Genomic DNA, 26,286 nt, shown 5'->3' with positions numbered 1-26,286 from the left:
GCGAGAGACATCTGTGGAACTTCACCTTGGATTCTGTATCGGTCAGGGTGGCTCTAATTAATGCCAACAGTTTCAAATTAACTCAAAATTAATTTAAGATGTTTAGCAGGACTTCCCGGTCAATGATGTCGTACGCTTTCTTGAAGTCAACAAAGACAGACACATACTGCTTGGACTTTAGTATACAATATCTGATGATCGTTTTGAGATTTTGGATCTGTTCGGCTGTTGAGTGACTTTTTCTGAACCCTCCTTGGTATTCACCTATTTGATGTTCGACTTGTGCTTCCAAACGCTCCAGGATGGAAGTCACAGAATTTTGTAAGTCATGGGTAGCAAAGATATTCCTCTGTAGTTGTTGATGTTCTTCATGCTGTCTTTTTTGTGTAACGGATGGATCAAAGCTATTTTCCAATCTTCAGGTAGGGTCTCCTCGCTCCAAATTTCTTCTATTTGCTTTTGCAAGATGTCAAGTGATTCCTCTGGGGCATATTTCCATAGTTCTACCACTGAGTCTTCCCCCGGCGCTTTCTTATTTTTGAGACAGGCCATATGGTGCTTGATATTATTATTATTAAAGGAATTGAAAATTACAGGGAAAATAGTACAGAAAGGTTTGAATATTTTCTATACCATATTTAATAATCCTAATTTTGGCAATGGTTAATTTGTAGAAGAGTTAATTATTTATAGGATGGATACCAATGATGTACTATAGGCATAGCCCATCTAGTGGCCATGATTGTTAGGGCATCATCTATATGGTCTGACACCACAGTTAGTAGGTTCGAGTTCTGTTCGTTGAAAAAAATTTCACCATCAGAATGTTGGCCTGTGGGGTAGGAGAGGTGGTGGTAAACAATTTCTAATCACTAGATTGCATACCAAAAGCCTGGATTCACTTCCAAACCTCTCCACAGTGTTCATAGGGAGTGAGGGCATATGATGCTGTTGATGGTGATTACGTAAAGCTTTGAGCAGACCCCTAGGTGTTATTCAACAGGAGTAGGCTACGTGCCAACACCAGATTTCACCCTCTCCCTCATCATCCCACATCCAGACACGCAGGTCGCTCATGTGCGTCAAATAGAAAGACTTGCACCAGCTGAGCTGCTTACCAAACCTTCATTCCTCCAATACTGTTTGACATACAACAACTAAATTTCAAAGGCTGATTGCTTTTACATCCTAGATGTTAAATAAGATAGGGTTCTTTTGTACGGGGTTCAAATGTGTGTTAGATACAAAAATTAATAATCATTCCCCAAAACAGCTTGACAAACAAACTGAGGATGTATTTTACAGGCTCAGTCAACAGCAATTTAAAACCGTAGCGAAGCACAGCTATCTTGCTAGTATGCTTATAATAAAATCATCTGCTAGTGTAGAACTCTTACCACTGCACTCATTAAGTTGTTATTACCATATTTTCTCTCGTAATTAACACACTATTTTGACGAAAAATACAGGCGAAAACATTGGATGCGTAAATTATTTAAGGAATTCAGATATCTAAAAATTATTTACAATTCATTTACATTTAAAAGATACATCAAATAAAATATAAACACAATTGGTTCAACTCATTTGCGGTTATCGTCATTTGGCGTAAAATTCTGGCATGAGGTTTTTTCTGACGTCAAATAAGGTACCGGTACATCAGGTAAGTTGGACACATGGGTATGAAGTACCGACACTGGAAAATATTCTTCCCGTTACGAGCTGACAATATAACCCGAAATGAAATAAACTTGGAACTAATAAAAGTACAATTCATGCAAATACATAATAACGAGATACCGGCAAAAAGAACAGAAAACTGTCCAACACGAGAAGGGCCGGGCATCGAAGGAGGGATCCTACTCGATTTACCCAAACTGTTCATATCCAATCTTGTACGAATGATGTGTCTATCCACCCTTTTTCTTGGACACAAATGCGGAAATTTTACTTTAGGCATTGTTTCTCATTTTAGAACAACGTAAGCTTTCTGGCATCAGCTGTTACAGCAAACATTGCAGTACTTCATTATTCTTCGCTTCCATTAGTGCATTTAAAGATAAAAATTTCATTGTTCCGTATTGAAATTATTGATGTTAAAAATTAAATAACTGGAAAGGAGGTTCAACCTATTCAATACTCAAAAGAAAGAAACGTAGCAATCACATTTCTATTTAAATGGGACCGGTTTCGACCTTAGTCTAGGTCATCATCAGCCATAAAAACATATAAAATGTTTATGAATGTTGGAGGTCAGTTCCACACACTGTTAGGCACAAAGACACGACATCACATTCTGTCCTGCACAAAGTCACAACACTACTAATCAACATACGAAGATCAAAAAGGCTTGAATTCGCAGACGAACAGATCTGTAGTAGAAAGCCGCCAGCTCCCGGTGACCAGCGCGGCACACTCAAGGTCGAAACCGGTCCCATTTAAATAGAAATGTGATTGCTACGTTTCTTTCTTTTGAGTATTGAATAGGTTGAACCTCCTTTCCAGTTATTTAATTTTTAACATCCATTAGTGCATACGATAACACTCTATGTCCTTGTCTTATCGATTGTTCCGACTTTGTGGCATATGGAAACTGATAGGTGTCTGACCTGCGGTTCCTATTTGGGAAAACTTTACTTTACGCTTCTCAATGACAAAGCGGTAAAAATCAATTACTTTATGGTTGAAATCAGCAGTTTTTGGCATAATATTGTTCTTCGTCGAAGAGAAACTCCATCTCTCCTCATGAGATTAATCATCCAGCCGCGACTAACCTTCAAATCTGAGACACTGATTCCATGCGCAGCAGCTATTTCTCGTCCTTTAAAATACAGCATTTCGTGAGAAACATCATATCCAACACTGCCTAATGAAATCATATATTTAAGCAGATCCTCCTCTACTTGCAGAAACTTGCCGCCTTTTGGTCCGTGAAATGCTTTGCGAGACTTATTGGTCACTTGAAGTGCGCTTCTATGTTATCATGATAGCGTATGTTGCATTCGGACACTGAATACTTGCGGTCCACTGCCCTATGTCCATATGTTTTGGCATAACTGATCACCATGAATCTATATGATGTAGTATTACTCGAATTCTTGCTCACTGTGGACTAACAAACAATTTTGAGATCACAAGAAACGCATGTCCTGTACCTGAAACACTCATAAAATATGCTTGTACCAGACTGGAATAGAGCGTCACTGGTCATTTCTGTGCTGATTCTCTCACTGATTAGTGCAGTTATATTTCCTATCGAATGATAATAGCACATTGCCCAGTACAGTATTTGGAATGCCCAATTTCGCAATAGGAAGGCTGCTACTTGAGTAGTTGACATCTTTGTTTCGGAACTGGGTGCATCAAATAACATTTCTTTTTCTCCACTTTGGACCCTAAAATATTGGGATGCGTAAATTATGCAAGGGCGTTAATTATGTGAGAAAATATGATAAATGTTCCAGCAATTCATTCATTCTCCTTATTTAAAAAATTTTTTTTTTGCCAGTTGCTTTACGTCGCTCCGACACAGATAGGTCTTATGGCGACGATGGGACAGGAAAGGGCTAGGAGTGGGAAGGAAGCGGCTGTGGCCTTAATTAAGGTACAGCCCCAGCATTTGCCTGGTGTGAAAATGGGAAACCACGGAAAACCATTTTCAGGGCTGCCGACAGTGGGGTTCGAACCTACTATCTCCCAAATACTGGATACTGGACGCACTTAAGCGACTGCAGCTATCGAGCTCGGTCATTCTCCTTATTTAAAATTTGAGAGTATGCCTGGGGTTTTCCAATAAGGAATTTCAGTTGTCTCCCCATTAAGCCTCTACCTTTTCGTGGAAAGAAATTCTTATAATCTCTTCTCCTTGTGATATTTCTCTTTCCTCACATTTGAGATACAAGGTCGAAACCATTCACAGGGTTGATCAGTATGCAAAGTAAATCATTCTCTGCATAAGAAACCCCTGCAAAATGCTTACATTTTTCTGATAGTCCAGCAGAGCATTCACAGGCAAACTCCATGGATCAGTGGTAGACTGTCAATGTCTGGATTCCAAGATCATGGGTTCAAAACCAGCAGAGGTAGCTGGATTTTTAAACGGTGGATACATGCCCATTCAATACTCCATTTGTACAATGTCAGCATGTAAAAGATCTGTGGCAATGCATTTGGTGCTTACCTGACTTATTTAAACTCAGCCAAAAATTACCCAAATAGAAGTCTGGTTTCTCTGCCATCTTGTAGAATAAAACAAAACTGAAGCAAGCAGCCTAAATGATATCAAATCAAAAAGTCTGCATAGAAGCTGAGGCCATACAATTACAGTAGAACCTCGATAATTCGAAATCGGTTAATTCAAAATCCCGCCTAATTCGAAGAAGCTCTCGTTCCCGGAAACATGAGATACAGTTTTGCATGTTATTACAATTGTTTAATTCGAAATACGGATAATTCGTAATTCGAAGTACAATGTCGGCCCCATTATCGAAATTCAGACTTTTAATTCGAAACTGCCTTTACATTTTAAAACAATAATATTTTAGAGTAATTTCAACTCGAAATTTATCCGCTCCACGTCATAATAGAACGCGCGTTCCGGAACGTGGAGGGGTAGCTTTCTGCACTTACACTCACTTTGGAGGGTCTACAGTGCGCTTCATGATTGCTAAGTTGAATGAAATCGGAATTATTTTGTATTCAACCTTTTAAGGAACGCCGTAATATCACGCGGAAAAACAGAATCCGCGAACACTGGCGATGCCGACAGTTGAAAAACAAAACGTGGCTTATATAGTAGATTCGTAGGCACTGAACAATATTGTCATTACCGGTGAAACTGCATTGCTTTATTTTAATGCGAACCCAAATGGTCTTATGGTTTTAAAGGAGAAATTGCCAGCCGGGAAATCGTACAATGGTGAAGGATGGGGGTCATAGTAGTGCGTTGCAATGCACATGGAAGCGAGAAACTTTATCCCCTCATCATAGGAAAGTTCGATAAGCACAATGTTTTAAGGGCGTCGGGCATCTGAAAATGCAAACAGTACAGAAATCCAAAAAATAATGCATTTGCACAGGGGAACCGGCATCATTTATCCTCGTCTTTGAATTGTGCTATTTTTTTTCTTTCGTTGCGTGAATGAAAAGGTTAGCACAGGATAGGGTGGTATGGAGAGCTGCATCAAACCAGTCTATGGACTGATGACTCAAACAACAACAACGCGTGAGGTTATGTTTGTCAGTGATTTATCGAAGTGCATTATTTGAACATAGTAAATGCACCTTGTTGGATACATTTCGGAAATAGTTTTTTCCATGGCATTTGAAAGGTTTAAACTGTGAATCGAGGTGATTGCATGTATTAATGGGTCTTAGAATACTTTGTGACGTGGCAAGTGTTTACATTTCTGAAGTGCCATGGCGAGAAATCGTACAAGGATAGAGTCATAAGAAAGTTCAATTTTAAGGTCATCGGGTACTTTCTGTGTAAATACAAGGCATCTAAAATGCATACAGTATAGTAATCCAATTAATAAAGCACTTGCACATGGGAGCCAGCATAGATTTCTCCTCGCCTTTGAATCGTGCTTTTTTCTTTCTTGCGTTGCGTGAGGTTATGTTTACCAGCGAGATATCCGAATTCATTATTTGAATACTGTAAATGCACCTTCTTGGATACATTTTGGAAATAGTTCTTTTTTAATGGCATTTGAAAGGTATAAAATGTGAATCAAGGTTAACTGCATGCAGTAACGGGCCTTAGAATATTTTGTAACGCGGCAATGGTTGGTACTTCTGAATTGCGAATTGGCGGTTAATTCGAAATCACGTAATTCGAAGTCCGATTTTTGAGTCCCAACGACTTCGAATTAACGAGGCTTTACTGTATTTTTATTTTATGGCATTCACAGGAACAATTAACCATCTCTCTAGCAGCATTAAACTACAGTAACAAATCATAATAGAAATAGACCTAACAAAGTTTTCTAAAGTCAGCATTGTTATTATCGCTAGTTATTTTACGTCGCACTGACACAGACAGATCTTACGGCAAAGATGAGATAGGACAGAGCTAAATTGGGAAGGAAGTAACCATGGCCCTAATTAAGTGTCAGCCTGAGGATCTGCCAAGTGTGAAAATGGGAAACGATGGAAAGCCTTCTTCAGGGCTGTTGACAGTGGGATTCAAAGCCACCTCTCAAATACAAACTCACAGCTATGTGACCCAAACCATGTAGTGAACTAAGTTAGTATTGTTTGATGTTTAAGCGTTAATTTTGTATTCATTATACTGTATATTTACTGTGACATGGCATGGTTTCTGGTGAACCGATGTTCGTCTTACCACATTTGTAGTTGCTACATCCTAAGAAATTTAACATATGACCATCTGGTTATGGTACCAAGTGGTGAGATGATAGTTGATATGTTCATGAGGATATGCACGACCTTACAGTGGTGGTGTTAACTATTATTCTTACAGTTTTTGCCATCATAGTGCAGCAGTACATTTCTCCCTTTAACATACTGAATCTATAGTAATGATGAAGAATTAATTCTAAACATGGTATATTTTTTATCCTCCCCCAATCCACGGAGAGGAAATCAAAACCTTGAGATTTGCTCATGATATTATCATCTTATCTGAGACTGCAGTAGATCTCGAGAAGTTGCTGAATGGTATGGACAAAGTCTTGGGTAAGGAGTCATCATCATCATCATCATCATCAAGGTCCCACTCCAGTCGCCCGGGTGTGGTTCGGGTAAGGAGTACAAGATGAAAATAAATAAGTCGAAAACAAAAGTAATGGAGTGCAGTCGAAGAAAGGCAAGTGATACAGGTAATATTAGATTAGGAAATAAAGTCTTAAAGGAGGTAGATGAATATTGTTACTTGGGTAGTAAAATAACTAACGATGGCAGAAGTAAGGAGGACATAAAATGCAGACTAGGAAGAGCTTTCTTAAGAAAAGAAATTTGCTCACCTCAAACATTGATATAGGAATTAGACAGATGTTTCTGAAGACTTTCATCTGGAGTGTGGCATTGTATGGTACAAAAACATGGATGATAACTAGCTCAGAAAGAAAGAGAATAGAAGGTTTTGAAAGGTGGTGTTACAGAAGAATGCTGAAGGTGAGATGGATAGATTGAATCATGAATTAAGAGATACTGAATCGAATTGGTGAGAAGAGATCAATTTGGCTAAATTGATGAGAAGAAGAGATAGAATGATAGGACACATCTTAAGACACCCAGGACTTGTGCAGTTGGTTTCTGAGAGAAGTGTAGGTGGTAAGAACGGTAGAAGCACACCAAGGCATGAACATGACAAGCAGATTAGAGCAGATGTAGGATGCAATAACGCAGAAATGAAAAGGTTAGCACGGGATAGGGTGGCAGGGAGTGCTGCATCAAACCAGTCTATGGATTGACGACTCAAACAACAACAAATGAATATAGGAGTATTAGATTGTCTAGGATTCTTATTTTTCTTTCGTGTTTTCTCATACATCAACACTTCAAGTTGAACATATGATTTATATTACTATTTCTTTCTAACAACCATAATTATATTTATGTTAATCTACTGCCCATACCAATACCTTAGACAGATGTCTCTATGAATCATAACTTAATTTTTAAAAATGAAATGCCTTACTATGGCACATGAGAAAACACACTTGCCTTATTTTCTCTGAGTGAATCATACAAAACTTCAAGTTTCCTAGCCACATCCTCCAATTTCCGACGTGATTGCTGAAATGAAAAAGAGAATATAATTTTATTCAAACACTGGTGAATACAAGACACGTTATTACCTTTCATCATTAATTACCAACTCAACAGCCAAAGGAGAATCATGCTCATAAGTTAAGGGATCTTCGAGATCCACAGAAAAACATGGGGCATGGTGATAATGTGTGTACTAAGAGGATCCCTGGCAACAATTTGATTCGTAAAACAGTATTACTGATACCAGGTATACAGGAAAACTAGACACAGACAATGGGTGGCACTGACCATGTGTGGTGTTTAGTATTTAGAAACTTAAAAAAGAATAAATCATGCACTTGAAAACTAGTCATCATCTTGACTTTAAAAAAATGATTAACTTCTACCGTTAAAGTTTAATAAAAAGTGGGCTGACCTGAATTTAAAATAAACCAAAATTTATCTTATTATGTTCTACATTTAGAAGTAATACAGAACAATATTTTGTATATTTTCAAGGATTTTTTATGCCCACTTTTACTGTACTCTGTATTTACTTTTAATCAAAGAAAGACAATCAAAATAATAAGAGAGAGAATTTTTTTTAAGGGCAGAAAATAATCAGATATTCTGATACCACCATTATGTATGAGAGGAAGAAAAGTCTAGTGAAATCCCAATGGAGTAAAGCAAAATGCACAGTTGATTATTGCCTGCAAACTACACCTAAAACTGCTAATTATATCAATAGTGAAAGACAACACTGAAGAAACCCACAAGAATCGTACTATTACCAGATGAAAAATTGTGTACACTCGAGTTTAAACCACTTTTTACACTGAATGAGTGGGCTACTCTGAACTTAAATCAAAATTTATCTTCTTGTGTTTTACATTTAGAAGGGGTATAGAACATTTTTTTGTATACTTAATGATTTAGATATTTTGATAGGATCAGATAAAGATGGTGTTTTTCAACTTTCTACACATACAATAAAACCTTATGATCCAATCATAACCAAATATAGTTATATGCTTCTGAAATTATAGACTTTTACCTTCACTAATAAAAATGTTATAAATTTTGAAAAGAAATGTTTTCTTACATCAATACAAGGAAATCGAATGAAGTCACCATAAGCGCCGTTACAATCGCTTCAACTGGTCCCCCCCCCCCACCTCTCTCTTCTTCTTCAAACCTGACCTCCTATAGCAGGTGTGGTGGTCATTGTGATACCTTAGATCCTTTTTCTCCATGATTCCCTGTCACTGAGTTGCTTTATTAGGTCATGCATTGTTCTTCCAGATATACTGATAATCTTGCTAATCCACCTTGTTAGGACTCTTCTTTGTGGCCTCTATTCTTTGGTTATTCACTGAATGATCAACTTCTTCTTCATCTTCTTCTTTTTGTCATCCTCTCCTTGTTACATGACCAAAGTACTTCAGTTCATGGAGCCGAACATAGCCTCAGATCCTCGTTTCAATTTTAAGCTTTCTTAAGATGGAGTTATTTGTACAGTGATCAGCACATGGAATTGTCAACATCCTTCTCCTGCAAAACATATTGATTGCATCAATCTTATTCTTCTTCTTATTCTTAATGGCCACGGCTCACATCCATACATCAGTATGGACATCACCGTCTGCTATGCTTATAACGCCTCGTCACTCCAGCAGGAACCCTGTACATGCAGTAGTGTTACAATCCTCCACTACTCATCTCAGAGCACTGCTAGGATGTCCCTCACTGTCTTCCTTTCTACTGATATCTTCTGACTTAAAAGGTTTACCATTTGAGTACTTAACACATTCAAGTCGTTCTGTTGTTTCGCAAACAAGATTTTCAAGAAAGATAGGAATTGCAATTTTACAAATCAGCTTGCAACTGATCAATCAATCAATCAATCAATCAATCAATCAATCAATCAATCAATCAATCAATCAATCAATCAATCAATCAATCAATCAATCAATCAATCAATCAATCAATCAATCAATCAATCATAATGATCTGCATTTAGGGCAGTCGCCTAGGTGGCAGATTCCCTATCTGTCGTTTTCCTAGCCTTTTCTCAAATGATTTTAAAGAAATTGGAAATTTATTGAACATCCCCCTTGGTAAGTTATTCCAATCCCTAACTCCCCTTCCTATAAATGAATATTTGCCCCTATTTGTCCTCTTGAATTCCAACTTTATCTTCATATTGTGATCTTTCCTACTTTTAAAGACACCACTCAAACTTATTTGTCTACTAATGTCTGCTCATTATGACTGCTGTCAGAAGATGCGGTGTACATTACTGAACAAGATTTTGTCAGTACAAGCAGAAGAATGTCAGTCAAAGTTTTAAACACTGGTAGACACAAACTTTGCAACTTCGCTCATGAATTAGAAAATTATGGACACTATCCATACTAATTCTTCAGTTGGATAACACAGCTCATCCGAAGCATCTCTGATGTAAATTAAATCTGTCAGCGGGGAACTAATTTTACTCTTGCTAATAAGCCGATAGCACAGTTTACATTGAGTTTCCTTCTGCACTTGATGTATTATAAAATCTCCAACATACGTCATCAATTCTTGTTCCATAGTAACAAATCCAAGACCTGAAATTTAGATAAACGGTAAGTGCATGAAAATTACAGTAAACATAACAGAACATACAGGATAATATTGTGAATAACTGAACTTATGTGAAGATTCATTAAGGTTAAGATTTTTGTCACTGAGCTTGGAAGAGTACTCTATAGAACTGTAGGCTATACTCTGTAAAACTGTGTTTTCTTTCCTGATGTGATCTTTGTTTCCATTTTCTCTTTTATTTCTCTGTGTGTGGGATGATAATGAAAATAAGACTGTTTTCAATATACTGTTTATGCTGAATATTACTGCCCTACAATCCAGCATATCATTACTTCCTGAAATATGCCTTTATTTACTAAAGAAATTCTCTATTGAATCGCAGTTAAATGTTCCACCAGAGGAGAGAATGTACTTGATATATTTAACCCTTTTGCACTCAGCGCGCCGATCTATCGGCGCGAGAGGTTATGGCCAAAACGCTCACGGCGCCGATACATCGGCTCTATCTTATTTACGGATTTTGGTCATTTGCGTAGCTGTTAAATCGTAACAGTTGATCGTGACGGTACATTAAAGCGTCGAATTTGCGTTTAACTCAACAGATATATCCACCAGCCCTACAAAATATTTTTATTTTCGACAAATGAAATCTACTGACCGTGAATGTTTATGTTGTGTTTATTTGAAGTTGTTATTGTGTGGATATGTTTTGATTGGCTTATGAATACAACAAGTTGATCTTGCTATGAGTTTTGTTTATAGTTTATTTTGTTTCTTTGGTATATCGTGTGTTCGATGTACTTCGTAAACTACAATTTTACTCCTTTTCATAACTCCGTTGTTGCACGTGCTTGCGTCATCTTTTTATAGTAATGGCTAGGCCATATTCAAGGCCGAATGAGGCTGATATCCTTGAATTTTCAGATGATTTAGACAGTAATAATGACCTTCTTTTGCCGAAAGTGATTCCCGTTATGTGGGAAGTGACACGGTCGTAACTGCTCACCGTGCATCAGACCGCGAGGCGCTGACATCGATGACTGTTACATGTACACCGAATAACTTTTGTGCAATGCTTCATGAGTGAATTGCAGCACACACATCATATTGATATCAAATTATTCAGAATTAAATGTTCTTTTATTCATGTCTAAGAGTAAAGTAGGAAGACGCAACAATGTCTAATTTTTCTGTCATTGAAAAAAAAATTTTTTTAATTTATTTTCGAAATTTAATAACTTTTTTGGGCTTAACCAATAACAACACGTCCAAGGTATATTCATTTCTGAAATGCTCATAGTTTCCTGTATTAGTGTGATTAATTTTATTTTAATGTGTGTTAAACTCTTTACGTGTTGAATTTTTGTAATTTGCTTTGGAAAATCACAAAAATTAGCCTGAGTGTCCTTGAGCAAACACCTGCATATAGGCTGAGTGCCAAAGAAATAGTCAATAGAATAACTTCATATGTTTCTTTACTCAGAAATCCACTAGCCTTTTCTTCACTGCGTTTCTGAATTCCCGCCAGATAGCTCATAAATTAATTTTCCCACAAAGACAGTCTCTCGTCGCTTATGTCAAAAAAGTGCATTTTCTCCTTATGGTGAGGTGCATTAGAACTATTTACATCATGAATATCGGATCATTTCCTTGCAAATTTCAAAAAACCAATAGTTGCACCACAATTCTTGAAAGCTTGTGCTTTCAAATAGGAAGAATTTTCCTTCATATATTCCAGAGCAGTGATGAGCTCTGTAGAGAAGATGGTTTTTGGAGACCCCGAGATGATGGAATTTTGTCCCGCAGGAGTTCTTTTACATGCCAGTAAATCTAGTGACATGAGGCTGAGCACCTTCAAATACCACTGGACTGAGCCAGGATTGAACCTGTCAAGTTGGAGGCAGAAGGCCAGTGCCTTAACTGTCTGAGCCACTCAGCCCAGCGGAGTGTGTGTGTCATTATACCTAGTTATTACTTCATCAAAGTTCCCAGCAATGAATAAACTCCCCTTCTCTAAACTGACGATAGTTCTTTTATTAATAAAGGATTAAGTCTGTAATTACAGAAGCTGGTTAAGAACGCTTGGAGCTAGGTTGTGTTAAAACTTGGATATGACCTGGTGGCTTCACCTGTACAAGGTCAAGAAACAGCCTTTTTTTTAATCCTGAAAAAATATGTGAAGCATTAAATACATTTTTAAAAAATTTGTACCACATTTAAATGTAGAAAGAAAAGAGATAAATTTTGGTGAGTTTTAAATTAGATTCTACGTAATTTTGAATCCAACAATAGTCCCTTCTTTTTCAAAAAATGATAAAAGTATAGTTACTAATGAAATGTCTAAGAATCCTGCCTTCTCCAGTACCAACCTCCTTTTGCCCCTTGGACCCTTCTAGCAACTTGATTGACAAGTTGCTTTCCTCGCCCCAAAAAATGAATGGAAGGCAACACACACTCCTCCTTTTACAGGGGCAAGTCTTTTAGTCTCTATTCATATTTCTCTAATCATAGCAAATTCCATTAAGGGGGCTATTTTTTAACAACTCTTCATTTAATGTCAAATATACCATCATTCACTGGTTCATATTTGTTTCTACAGATTTACTTCAAGCCAGTCATAGAGAGAAGTAGTATAGTAGAATTTGGCTGGGTGGAGTCAGGTGTAAATTAGGTAAATACAGAAATCTTACAGAAGGAAAAACACTACTGTGATCAATGAGAATGGGCCAGATTTTCTACATCTCTTTCAAAGTATAATTTAATTTCCTGAATGGGATAAAACCTGAAAGTGCCACTACTACTAATACTATAACTACTACAATTACAATCATATTAACAATATCACTTAGAATCCTAATGTCTGAAGAGGGAGTTAAAATTTTGCTCAGAAAGAAGCAACAGTAAAAGTAAACAAACTGAGCCAGGATTCAAGGCTGAAAAAATTCAGCACTGAAAGTGAGCTTCTACGAGGGGGGGTCAAATATAAACGGGATTTTATTTTTTATTTAAATTCATTTATTGAAAAACACAAGGCAATTACAATTTATTTTTCCACATAGTTTCCTGCTTTTGAAATAAATTTTTCCCAGTGTATGGGCAGCTTTTGATGCCCTCATCGTAAAAAGAACAGGGTCTTGTCACCAGCCAGCTGCGCACGAAGTCTTCCACATTATTGTCATCTTCAAATTGTTGCCCTCCTAAAGCTTCTTTAAGCGGTCCAAACAAATGGAAATCGCAGGGCGATAAGTCCAGGCTGTAAGGAGGATGATCAAGTGTAGTCCAGTGCATTTCCTGTAGTTTGGAGTCAGAGCTGCAGTATGGGGCCGTGCATTGTCGTGGAGGAGGATGACCTGTCAAATCAGTTGTTCTCATCTTTTGCGGCGATATGCAACCCTCGCCTTGTTCAACAGCTCCCAGCAGTATGCAGCATTGATTGTGTGTCGCTCATGCAAAAAAATCAATCAGCAAAATGCCTCGCCGATCATAAGAAACAGTTGCCAGGCAAACACATGCGACCTTGACAACTTTTGATCACCGAAGTGTGCAGTCAATCTCTGTCAAATTTCCGCTGCTGTAACTCCCTCACGAGCAAGAAATGTTATAATTATGCACTGCGCAGTGGAAGGGTGCACCTGTTGCTCTGACATCGTGAGCGTTACTGGCAAAATGGCAGAAAATATTTAACAGCACGCTCTCCCCACTCCTAACGGTCCTACCTAAGCATAGCAGAAGTGCGGGGCCAGTCCTAAAAACTGTTGATGTCAGGAACAAAAGTCCAGTTTATATTTGATCAACCTTCGTACTAGTAGTTCCACAGAGCAAAACTTCATTATAGTTCATTTACGAGCAGGTCTATATATAAAACTAATGAACAAATGTTAATAATATTAAAATATTCAAGCTTTCTAGGCCTCTTCAATCATGAAATATCCCCATGGGTGGGGTGGTACAATATATCTCCTACTTGTCATAACAGGTAACTAAAAGAGGAATCCCACGAGCTCTCAAAAAGGGAGTGTTGAATGGCAGCCGCGAGGCCCTTAGCTGAGTCCTAGTCTTGCTTCCACTTGCTTTTACACTGACGATATACAATTATATATCCACACGAACACAGTTGACATTTCGACAGCAATCAAATAAATACCAGTAACATGGATCTTGAAGCAGTAAGCAATTGGTCTTCCCAGCAAAGACTACTTCTAAACCCAGACAAATCCCAGACCACTGCAATTGGCCACCAAACTCATTTCTAACAATGACTGCATGTCCTTCCTTGACATACGACTTCAGAACTAAGTTTTGGGATAACTACTGACCAGCACCTCTCTTGGTTGGATCAGATAATATCTATAAGTAGATGTGTTTTTTCCAGTCTAGAAAACCAAAAATAATGGCCGGGAGGATTCATCATGCCAACAACAGCACCTCGTAATCTGCAGGCCTTTGGGCTGAGCAACAGTCACTTGGTAGGCCAAGACCCATTGAGGCTGTAACGCCATTGGGTTTGGTTTGCTTAGATTTGTTTTTGTCACATTATATGTATTAAACAATTTCAAGCTTGACTTCTGAACTTAGTCTAAAGATAAAACTAGCCGAATTCCCTGTTCTTCCAATATTCAACTATTGTGACATGGTTTAAAAAAAAAAAGAACTCCTGAGATAAATTACAACTGGCACAGAATGCTTGTGTATGGTACATAAGAAATTCGAAATTTTCTGACCACGTTACCCAGCCTTATGTTGATCTCGGATGACTACACCTTGAAGACATATGCGCGCTACATACCTTGACTGCTCTTTACAGAACCCTTAACCTACATTCCCCAACTGACCTATAGGAACGATTTAACAGCCTTTCTAAACACCATGAGAAAAATACCACAGCACTGAACATGACAATGCTCGCTATTCCCAAACATTCTGTAAATGCTCAACCTACAACAATTCCATCACTGTTGTGACTAGCCATGAAAGGAACCTCCTTCAGCAAGAGATCAAAGGAACCCAAACCAAGTAAGCTTTAAAGATCATGCTCAAATTATCTCCATGGGATGAACTGACAGAATATCTGGTTTCCTTCTTCATTCTCAATTATTATTTTTTTAAATTATTTTTAAACATATAATTTTGGCCTCGTAGAACAATGGTTTATACTTTTCAGCCTTTCTGGATATCCATTACTCTTTCATCTTGATGGAGAATTGTTCTTTGGACCACTTTGCACCAGGTCATCTTCTCACTCATTCCAGAAGATTCTTTAACTCGTGTTCCCAGGTCCTGAAACTTCTTTCTTAAACCAGTGTCTCCAAGGCACCAGCGAGATCCTCATCCACTGCAGCTGCCCATGCAGTGGCACCTTTCAAGTCATGAGAAGATCACAAATTTTTCAGGACACTCTGGTGTCAGCCATTCAAGAAAGTTGACCATAAAACATACAACAGTGCTTCCTCATAACAAGTGAGAACTTTTCAAATTTAAAGTACAGCTCTGCATTTGATCTCCGGCGATATTCCCCCTCATTAGATTGGTGTAAGCCGAGGATGTTTCTTAGAAATTTCCTCTCTTTCCTTTGGATCCTCTCCATCTCATCTTGGTGGGTGAGGGCCAAACTTTCTGCAGCATGTTAAGCTATTCGTCCTCATTAGATTGGTGTAAGCCGAGGATGTTTCTTAGAAATTTCCTCTCTTTCCTTTGGATCCTCTCCATCTCATCTTGGTGGGTGAGGGCCAAACTTTCAGCAGCATGTTAAGCTTCAGGACATACTACTGTGGTGTAGTGGTGAGTGATACTTGGTCTCCTATAAGATCGATCTGGACTGATAAGTGGGTTTGCAGATGTGAAAAGCCGTTTCCATGCACTTTGCACCAATTCATCTTCTCACTCAGATGCATTAAAGAAAATGCTCTCTGCAGAATACTTAAAATGAATGTAATGTTTGACTTTTCCATATTTGGTACCAAGAAATGAAATGGTATTATGATAGTCAAACATCAAAATATCCGACAAACAATAACTTCAGCTACTTCTCGTAATGTTTCAAGCTGGAGACGGGCGATGTTCAAGTCAACTCCCATTAGGACGACATCATTTGCACAAGCAAGCCAGTCGATGTTCACGGCTTAGGAATCAGTGACCAGCCTAATACCATTATTAGATAGTCCGTTTCTCCAATGATGGATGACCTTTTTAAGAAAACATTTCAAAAGAATGGGTGAGAACACATTGCCTTGAGGAACACTACTCTTAATCTCAATGCATCTAGAGACTTCCCCCATGAATTTCACTTGCAAATAGGTGTTGTCGGAGTTTGCTTGAAGATGGAATGAGTCTTGTTCTCCACGCCCTTCTGCTTGAGGATATAAAAAAGACTGAATCAGTCAAGTGAGTCATAGACCTTCTTGAAATCAATAAAAGTCAATGCAAGTAGTTTGGCACGAAGATATCGGAAGAGATCTGATTCTAGTGACACCCTTGAGTGAAAGATCTGTTCACTGCAAGAGCATGTCTTACAGAAGCCAGCTTAATATTCACCAACAACGAGGAAGCGCTTTAGATGAGATTTCATAAGGAACTGCATGAAGAGATATGCCTCTGTAGTTATTCACATATCATCATCATCATCCATGTTTATACAATTATAGGTAATTTGTAGCAGTAGTACTCAGTAGTGAGCCTCTGTGGCTCAGGCGGCATCATGCCGGCCTCTCACCACTGGGTTCCGTGGTACAAATCCCGGTCACTCCATGTGAGATTTGTGCTGGACAAAGCAGATGTGGGACAGGTTTTTCTCCGGGTACTCTGGTTTTCCCTGTCATCTTTCATTCCAGCAACACACCCTCCAATATCATTTCATTTCATCTGTCAGTCATTAATCACTGCCCCAGAGGAGGGTGACGGAATTTGGCAGCCAGCACAATTCCTATCCTCATCACTAGATGGGGTCTTCATTCATTCCATTCCTGACCCGATCAAATGACTAGAAACAGGCTGTGGATTTTCATTTTCAGTACTCAGTCGTGATTCCCTAATTCAACAATCCTTATTCCAAGTTTTTAACATGAACTTATAATTTGTCCACGGGATCCCGGGTCCCGGACTTTCATTAGTTAATTCATGTGGCTCAGAGGCTGGGTATTTGTGCCAATTTCAGCATTAGAATTCCTTTTAGGTACGGTGCCACCCTCACAGACACACAGGTCCCCTAATACGGCATCGATTTAAGATCCGCACCAGGCCTCTCCAAAGGACACACGCTATCATCATCATCATCATCATCATCATCATCATCATCATCAAGTTTCCACTCTAGTTTCTGGGTGTGGTTTACGAGCGCTCTCCATTTTAGTCTATTCGTGTACCACTGCTTCTTCGAGACTTCATCCCAGTTGATTCCTTTGGATGTGATATCTTCCTTCACTTGGTCCAGTCATCCAACAGGTCTCTTTCCAGTAATCTCAGTATGCAACCATTGTTTTGCAATTCTTCTTTCTGTCATACGTTTGACGTGACCAAACCATCGCAAACGTACCCTAGTTATGGTCTCCTTCAGGGACTGATATATTCCAGCTTGTTCTGTAATTTTCTCATTTCTTACTTTGTCTTTCCTAGTCTTTTGAAGCATGCTTCTCAGAAACTTCATTTCTGAAGCCTGAAGTCTGCTGACATCTTTTTTGGTAGTTGTGCATGTTTCCAACCCATAAGTCAATATAGGGACAAAGTATGTTTGAAACAGAGTTTGTTTTGATTTTAGTGGCACTTTGTTTATTTCAGAGCAGATATCGAACTTGCTGACAGAATTGACTGGATTTCTGAATACGATTATTTAATTCCAGCTGTATTCTGTTATCACTTGATATTATGCACCCAAGGTAGTGATTATTACTGGTTATTCCCTGTGCCATGTCCGCGGGCAAGTGGATGGTGCAATAGTAGCCAACCAGATCCATATAGCTTGCCCAGTAATATTCTGGTCTCAGCTAGTCATGATAAACTTCCGTACAGCTTAATTGCCTCTTATACAGCGGTTACTGATTGGTTTACAGGTAGTGCACTTCATGGCTTCTGAATTAAGTGTTGAACAACACATTTTCATGTACTATAGACTTTCAAATGCAATTCACACTGACATTTTGAAGATTCATGAGGCTCAATTGCAGAGTCGACTGGAATTACATCACATGCTACAATACTTTTTTTTTTTTTTTTTGCTAGTTGTTTTACGTCGCACCGACACAGATAGGTCTTACGGCGACGATGGGACAGGAAAGGGCTAGGAGTGGGAAGGAAGCGGCCGTGGCCTTAATTAAGGTACAGCCCCAGCATTTGCCTGGTGTGAAAATGGGAAACCACGGAAAACCATTTTCAGGGCTGCCGACAGTGGGGTTCGAACCTACTATCTCCCGAATACTGGATACTGGCCGCACTTAAGCGACTGCAGCTATCGAGCTCGGTGCTACAATACTTGTCTACAGGCTAAGGGAGAGCAGTGTCAAAACTTACTGTAACAGAGTAAATTTGATTGTTTTTCAATATGATTATTCATTCACTGAAGTTAATGGGTTTTTTACAGGCGAACAGGATTGGTGTGATGATGACCATGCTCTCATTTACCAATGTGCGGCAAGCAGCATGGATGGCTACCCTTGTTTGCTCTATACTGTATTTAGGAAGTATTATGTCCATTTACTGCTTTTAAACAGTGTAGAATATTGGATAATTTATGTATAGGCCTATTAGTTTAATATAGCAGGGTAGGAATTAGGTTTGGATTTCATGATATTTGTGTATTTATAGTACAAGTGTAAGACAAGGACATGTGTCCCTAACATTGCCAGGTAAAATAAATCAGTTTGCTAGCCTTCTATCTACTTGTGCCTGACTTCTCACTTTATTCTATCCTTTCTGACCTCCTTTGTTCAACTCTTGTTCTTTTTCAACCTGAGCAGTCTCAGGTTTGTGAGGCCTAGGGTATCATTCATTTCCATGCTCTTCAAGTCCTTCCCTTTCTTTTGCTGATACCATCATCCTTTGAATGATCTGACCTCTTCTTTTTCCTCTTCTGATTAGCGGTGACAAATATCAGTTGTCCATTTGTACTTCCTCTAAAAATAATAATCATTAATACTACCAGTCATGCAGCCTTCATGGCTCAGGCGGCAGCACGCCAGCCTCTCACCGCTGGATACCGTGGTTCAAATCCCAGTCACTCCATGTGAGATTTGTACTGGACAAAGCGGAGGTGGGACAGGTTTCTCTCAGGGCACTCCAGTTTTTCCTGTCATCTTTCATTCCAGCAACACTTTCCATTAACATTTCATTTCATGTGTCAGACATTTATCACTGCCCCAGAGGAGTGTGACAAGCTTCGGCAGCTGGCACATTTCCTATCCTTACTGCTAGATGGGGGCTTAAATTCATTCCATCCCTGACCTGGTCAAATGACTGGAAACAGGCTGTGAATTTTCATTTTCACTACCAAGCATGAAACTGCATTACTGAAAAGTCCTAAAGAGCTTGAGTATTTTAATATACACAATCTGTGAAATTATGTTCCCTTCTGGAAACTTAATTATTTTATTAAGATTGTTGATGACTATCATACCCTGGTTAGTCTGTCCCCGCGGTGTAGGTGGCAACGTGTCCGCCTGTCACCCGGCAGTCCCGGGTTCAATTTCCGGCTGGGTCACGGGTTTTTAATTGTAAATGATTAATATCCCTGGCTCCAAAGTACAATATACTGAGATTTATGTTGCAGAATTCTCATAACTAACAGATACAGTTGAGGTACAGAGGCCATACAAATTCATAATAACTGCTATAAAGTCTAGCAGTCTGAAATATCATCTTGTTAGTTTTCTAATGCACTTACCGGATTACTGGCTGCATTTAAACACCTGTTCCGAAGTTCATCAAATACTGTTTGTAGGTACATGTGTTCTTCGGGAACTGGTCCTTTAGGTTTAGGAGGTTCAGCTACTTTTGCAGGGGCAACAGGTTGCTGCTGTTGCTGCTGATGTAATGGCTGCATTAGTTGCTGCTGCTGCTGAGGCTGGAACTGCTGTGACTGCTGATGAACTTGGTTGTACGGATTACTAGGATCCATAAATCCACCATTCATTGCCATCTGATACAAAATGAAACAAAAATGCAAGAAATGTGGACATGATAAGATGAAAAAAGAACTGTGAAACTGAAGAAATTATTTTTGAAATAAGATGTCTATTTAAGAATAATTGTTGAAGCACATGTTCAAAGAAAGCAATATAATTTGGTTTCATATGCTGAGGACACTATAATAATATCTGAAAGTGCAGTAGTACTTTAGGTACCGAGCGAGTTGGCCGTGTGCGTAGAGGCGCGCGGCTGTGAGCTTGCATCCGGGAGATAGTAGGTTCGAATCCCACTATCGGCAGCCCTGAAGATGGTTTTCCGTGGTTTCCCATTTTCACACCAGGCAAATGCTGGGGCTGTACCTTAATTAAGGCCACGGCCGCTTCCTTCCAACTCCTAGGCCTTTCCTATCCCATCGTCGCCATAAGACCTATCTGTGTCGGTGCAATGTAAAACCCCTAGCAAAAAAAAAAGAAAAAAAAAAAAAAAAGTACTTTAGCTGGTAGTGTTACTGAGATTGTGAATTCTATTAAGCAGTCTAGAATTGTATTTTTTTTTAACTCTTAGAGTCTTACCACTCCATAATAACCACTGAACTCTCCATCAACTCCCACTTGTACCAACATTGGCTTACCTTCGTTTAATTCCAACATTCCAACTTCAAGGATCTCGTTCATCATGTTACAGTACTAGTATCTACCCTGCCTTCACTCGGACTGTTCCCTGATCTCTGGCTCAACTTCACCCGCTATGTCACCATACTTCCAGAATGTTCTATTGTGTTGTTTTCTTGTGTGTTGTTTCAGAGTGCTTTGACAAATCGGGGTATAAATACCCCTCAGTGAAGCACACTAAATCAATGTGTGTTGATACATTGGTGGAGAGCAGAACCGACTTTTATTCCCTAGTTCGCGGGAATCTTTATTTGGAGCAACTCCAACATATTTTTTCCATGTGGTGAGGTAAGGGGAAAGACTATGATTTTATTGATATACGATCAGACCAGCTCCGGTCTTGAAACTTTGTCTCTCAGCTCGCACCTTTATATTTGAACACTTGCATGTACTGGACTTCAACTATGCGACCATCAACATAATTTTTTTCCTACCAATAGCTCTGTTAAATTATACAATTCTTTTAATTCTTCTTACTGGCTTTAAGACCTAAAACAAAACCCTGTTTTCATGTAGGCCTTGTCCGAGACTGCAAATTAATTCTTTATGAACAATAAACATAATATACCCATCAGCTTCTCAACCATAAAAGACCTGGGTCAGATTCTATCACACTCAGTCAATATACCAGAAAAATTCAAACAGACTGGTGTATATAAAATAACCTGTAACAACTGTGAACATTTTTTTTTGCTAGGGGTTTTACGTCGCACCGACACAGATAGGTCTTATAGCGACGATGGGATAGGAAAGGCCTAGGAGTTGGAAGGAAGCGGCCGTGGCCTTAATTAAGGTACAGCCCCAGCATTTGCCTGGCGTGAAAATGGGAAACCACGGAAAACCATCTTCAGGGCTGCCGATAGTGGGATTCGAACCTACTATCTCCCGGATGCAAGCTCACAGCCGCACACCTCTACACGCACGGCCAACTCGCCCGGTGTGAACATTTTTACACTGGACAAACTGGAAGATGATTTCGAGAACACCTGATGGCACTACATGACACAGGACATGAACTATTAAATATACAAAATACCCTCACCATTTAAAAAGATGACAGAAACCTATGGCATCACAGGGCTAACATTAGACTTAGCAAATTCAAATTTGAATAACAGATGGCAATTAACTGAAATCATTAACAGAAGTGAAAATAAACTATTCTAAATTTCTACCATTGCCATGTCTAGTTGATCAAGGCATAGCACAAGGCTCTATTCTTTCATTTTATGGTATTAAGGGGCTCATAGTTCAACCTGCAGTACTCTTCCATGTTGTGAGTATCTACTGAGATAATGGTAATAACTTTTCCCTATGGGAATCAACATCTTTATCATCTGATGGCCAGGCAGGCATCAATTTTTGAAAATGAGGCAAAGTCTCTCATAGTGCATTGGCACTGCCACTATCTCTAAGTAGCCTATGCAGTGGCCTCCACGGTATGCACTAGCCATGCGTCTTGGTACCAACTGATGAGCCCAACTAAGCACGCAGGGGTGAGATGCTGGCAACCAGGAATGAGTTAGCCAGAAAATTTATAATGTCCTAGAACAGACCAACTATATTGGTACTCACAGTTAAATGCACCAACAAGGCCTACACAATAGTGAATGCACATGCTCCAGTCAACAATGAACCCGATAAAAACAAAGTTGAGATATTCTGGTCACATCTGCAACAAGCACTTACAAAGATCTGTCAGCATCATATCAAGATTCTCCTTGGAGATTTTAATGCACAAATTGGTAGAGAGCAAGAACACGGGCATATCATTGGAGATTTCTCAACACACAGAAAGACCAATGCCAATGGGCATCGTTTATCAATGTATGTGGAATGGCCAATCTCCAATTGATGTTTACACATTTTAAGAAACCACCATGAAAAACGAGTACATGGAAATCACCAATTAATCACATTGGCGAATATCAGATTGACCATGTAGCGATAACCAGAAAGTTTTCCCCGGAAATTATGAACGTGAGAATACACAAGGGTTATGCGGAGTCTGACCACAATCACTAACAAATCAAAATTCGATTCAGACCCAATCGAAAAAAGTATAAAAAATCTAAAATCCCATGGATTGACCCGGAATATCTGAAAGAACATACACAAGAGTTTGCGCAATCATTACAAACAAATGTACAAATATGGGACACACTTCTTGAGACCATCCAAGAATCATCAAGAAAACTCGGCCAAACCCCACAGAAACTGAAACACAGGTGGTGAATCTCTGACTGTGACAAAGTTCTGGAATCACGTATTCGAACCTGGAAGAATTGGCACAGCCACCAAACGCCAGAGAATTGGAAGATATTTTCAGAAACCCAGAAGCAAATGTCCAAAATACTCAGATGAATTAAACGCATATACCACCTCAAAAGACTAGAAGAAATTGATGACGACTTCAAAAGAAACAACACACGGAATTTCTACAGAAGCTTTAGGGAAGAATTGAGCAACTACAAGGTCATCGCCCTGATGGGACAATGGAGACCAACACAAAGGCCAACTGTTACATCCTGAAGCAGCACTTTGAGAAGTTACACAACTGTGAACCACCTATGAAGAAACAGCAATTCCAAATAGGGCCTATTCAGTTCCACCTACACATGATGAGGTACGAAGTATCATATGAAATCTCAAAAACAATAAAGCACCAGGAGAAGATGGCATAATCGCCGAGATGTTCAAGATTGGAGGTGAACTCCTGATTGACCGAATACAAGCCTTCATTGCAAATATATGGGAGAGCGGAGTCATATCTGCAGACTGGAAAACTGCCTTGATCCACCCACTGCACCAAAAGGGCGACAAGATGAACCCAATAATTACCGAGGCATCTTACTTCTGCCGACTGCATACAAAGTGCTTTCACGCGCCCTCCTTACTAGATTGGAACACCAGACAGTACACAAGATCGGTGCATACCAGGCGGGCTTCTGACCGCATCGATCTTGCGTGGAACAGATCTGGAACCTGAAGATGATTCTCCAACATCACCAGTCGAACCCTACAGTAATCATTTTCGTAGATTTTAAAAAAGCATACGACTCTGTTGATCGTGACACCCTGTTTAATGTACTCCGGAAAAGGGCGTTGACAACAAAACAACCACGTTAATTCAACAAACATTGACAGACACAACCTCTAAAGTGAAATTCATGGGTGAAATCTCTGAACCTTTTGAAATTAGAACAGGTGTTAGACAGGTGATGGGCTGTCCCCACTGCTGTTCAACCTAGTACTAAACAAGGTTTTTAAAACTCGGGAGAAAGAAGTACTTGGAATCCATATGGGAATAAAACCTAAATGGATCAACATAAAATGCCTTGCTTTCGCTGACGACCTAGCAAAAATTAACCGAACTCCTGAGGAAGCCAGACGTGCCAATGGGAAGCTTCATGAGATTGCTGTCAAAACTGGCCTCCACATCTCTTACGAAAAAACAAAGTACATGGACACCAAGAACTCAAACCTGGTGCCACTTGTGACCCAATATGGCAGCGTCACAAAAGTAAAACAGTTTAAGTACTTAGGTGAAATTATCGGGAGCACTGTCAGCGAAAGAGAAGCCAACAAAAGCCGTGCTGAAAAATTACGTAAAGCCTATACAATCACCTAGACCATTCACAACAAGAAATCACTTTCCACCAAGGCCAAACTCCGACACTACAACACTGCTGTTCTCCCAGAGGCATTCTACGCAACTGAAACATCATCAACATTAGAGACATTGAGAAAATGGAACGACAGATACTGAGGAAAATATTCAGACCCAAGTTTGAAGATGGCATTGGGATGCAAGAAAACTCGGTGCAACTCTATTCATCGACTGAGCGATTCAATTCACTTGCACGCAAAAGACGTATGAAATTATACGAACATTTAGCACGAATGGATGACTCACGATTGACCAAGAAAATCTTTTTCATTATCAATGGAACACAACAAACAAAAGTGTGCTGGCTAGTAGACACCCAAAAATATCTCGCAGAAGTTGATATTGACCCACTGGAAACCACAAGGACTTTACCTAGACAAAAATCAGCTTCAGAGGATCACCTAATAAACAAAAATTCAAGAGACCCATTTTCACCAAATTAAATCAAACAACAATACTTACTTCGGAAAAGAAGAACAGCTGAAGAGAACAGTTTTTCAATTAAGATGTAACATGGACATGAAAAAGTCCTTTCCAAAAACTTTTTAAAAATGAACAACTAAGAAAACATACATATCACATATGAACAAAAGTGCTGTATACTAACAAATTTTTAACATCCACTTAATAAGAAACTGTTTTAAATTAGGTTAGACCGAGCTCGATAGCTGCAGTCGCTTAAGTGTGGCCAGTATCCAGTATTCGGGAAATAGTGGGTTTGAAGCCTACTGTCAGCAGCCCTGAAAATGGTTTTCCGTGGTTTCCCATTTTCACACCAGGCAAATGTTGGGGCTGTACCTTAATTAAGGCCACGGTCACTTCCTTCCCATTCCTAGCCCCTTCCTGTATCATTGCCGCCATAAGACCTATGTGTGTCGGTGCGACAGTTTCTAACATAAGTCCTGGCTGGGTAAGGGATTTTAATTGTGTTTGATTAATTCTTCTGGCTCAGGGACTGAGTGTTTGTGTTTGTTCCAACACTTTCCTCTTCATACTCAGCAACTTCATTATTTTTATCTTTTCTAAATTAGTTTTGTTTTAAGCATTAATTTCACCTAAGCAATGTTATGTAACTGTTCTTAAGGAATAAAACATGTTCTACAAATAATTTATTTGCTTAAAGCAAATATATACTATCAAACAGGTGGATCAAACATAAGTCCGACTCATTGGCTGAATGGTCAGCGTTGAGGCCTTCGGTTCAGAGGTTCCCGGGTTCGATTCCTGGCCGGGTCAGGGATTTTAATCACGTTGATTAATTCTTCTGGCTCAGGGACTGAGTGTTTGTGCTTGTTCCAACACTTTCCTCTTCATACTCAGACAACACACTACCAACCGCCACAGAAACACGCATTAGTGATACATCCTTCCATATAAGGTTGGCGTCAGGAAGGGTATCCGGCCGTAAAACAGGGCCAAATCCACATGCGCAACACAGTGCGCACCCACAACCCCACAGGTGTGGGAAAAGCAGTAGAAGAAGAAGAAAAAGAAGGTAAATTTAACGTAAATAAGATTTGACACAGG

General features: G+C 39.2%; 1 protein-coding gene across 3 annotated transcripts in view; it reads right to left on the bottom strand.

Moving 5' to 3' along the window:
• Nucleotides 1–26,286, bottom strand: part of Sec31 (secretory 31) — a 386,738-nt gene that overhangs the window by 12,452 nt on the left and 348,000 nt on the right. For all 3 annotated transcript variants that reach the window (XM_067138230.2, XM_067138232.2, XM_067138231.2), the window contains 2 exons: nt 20,174–20,428; nt 7,690–7,761 (listed from right to left, as the gene is read on the bottom strand). In XM_067138230.2, the coding sequence (XP_066994331.2) occupies nt 7,690–7,761; nt 20,174–20,428 (327 nt within the window). The remainder of the gene's footprint in view (nt 1–7,689; nt 7,762–20,173; nt 20,429–26,286) is intronic.

The sequence above is a fragment of the Anabrus simplex genome, chromosome 1 (assembly GCF_040414725.1).
Source record: "Anabrus simplex isolate iqAnaSimp1 chromosome 1, ASM4041472v1, whole genome shotgun sequence".
NCBI classification, from domain to species: Eukaryota; Metazoa; Arthropoda; class Insecta; order Orthoptera; family Tettigoniidae; genus Anabrus; species Anabrus simplex.
The sequence above is the reverse complement of the archived record's forward strand: the minus strand, read 5'-3'. Positions and strand labels throughout refer to the sequence as shown.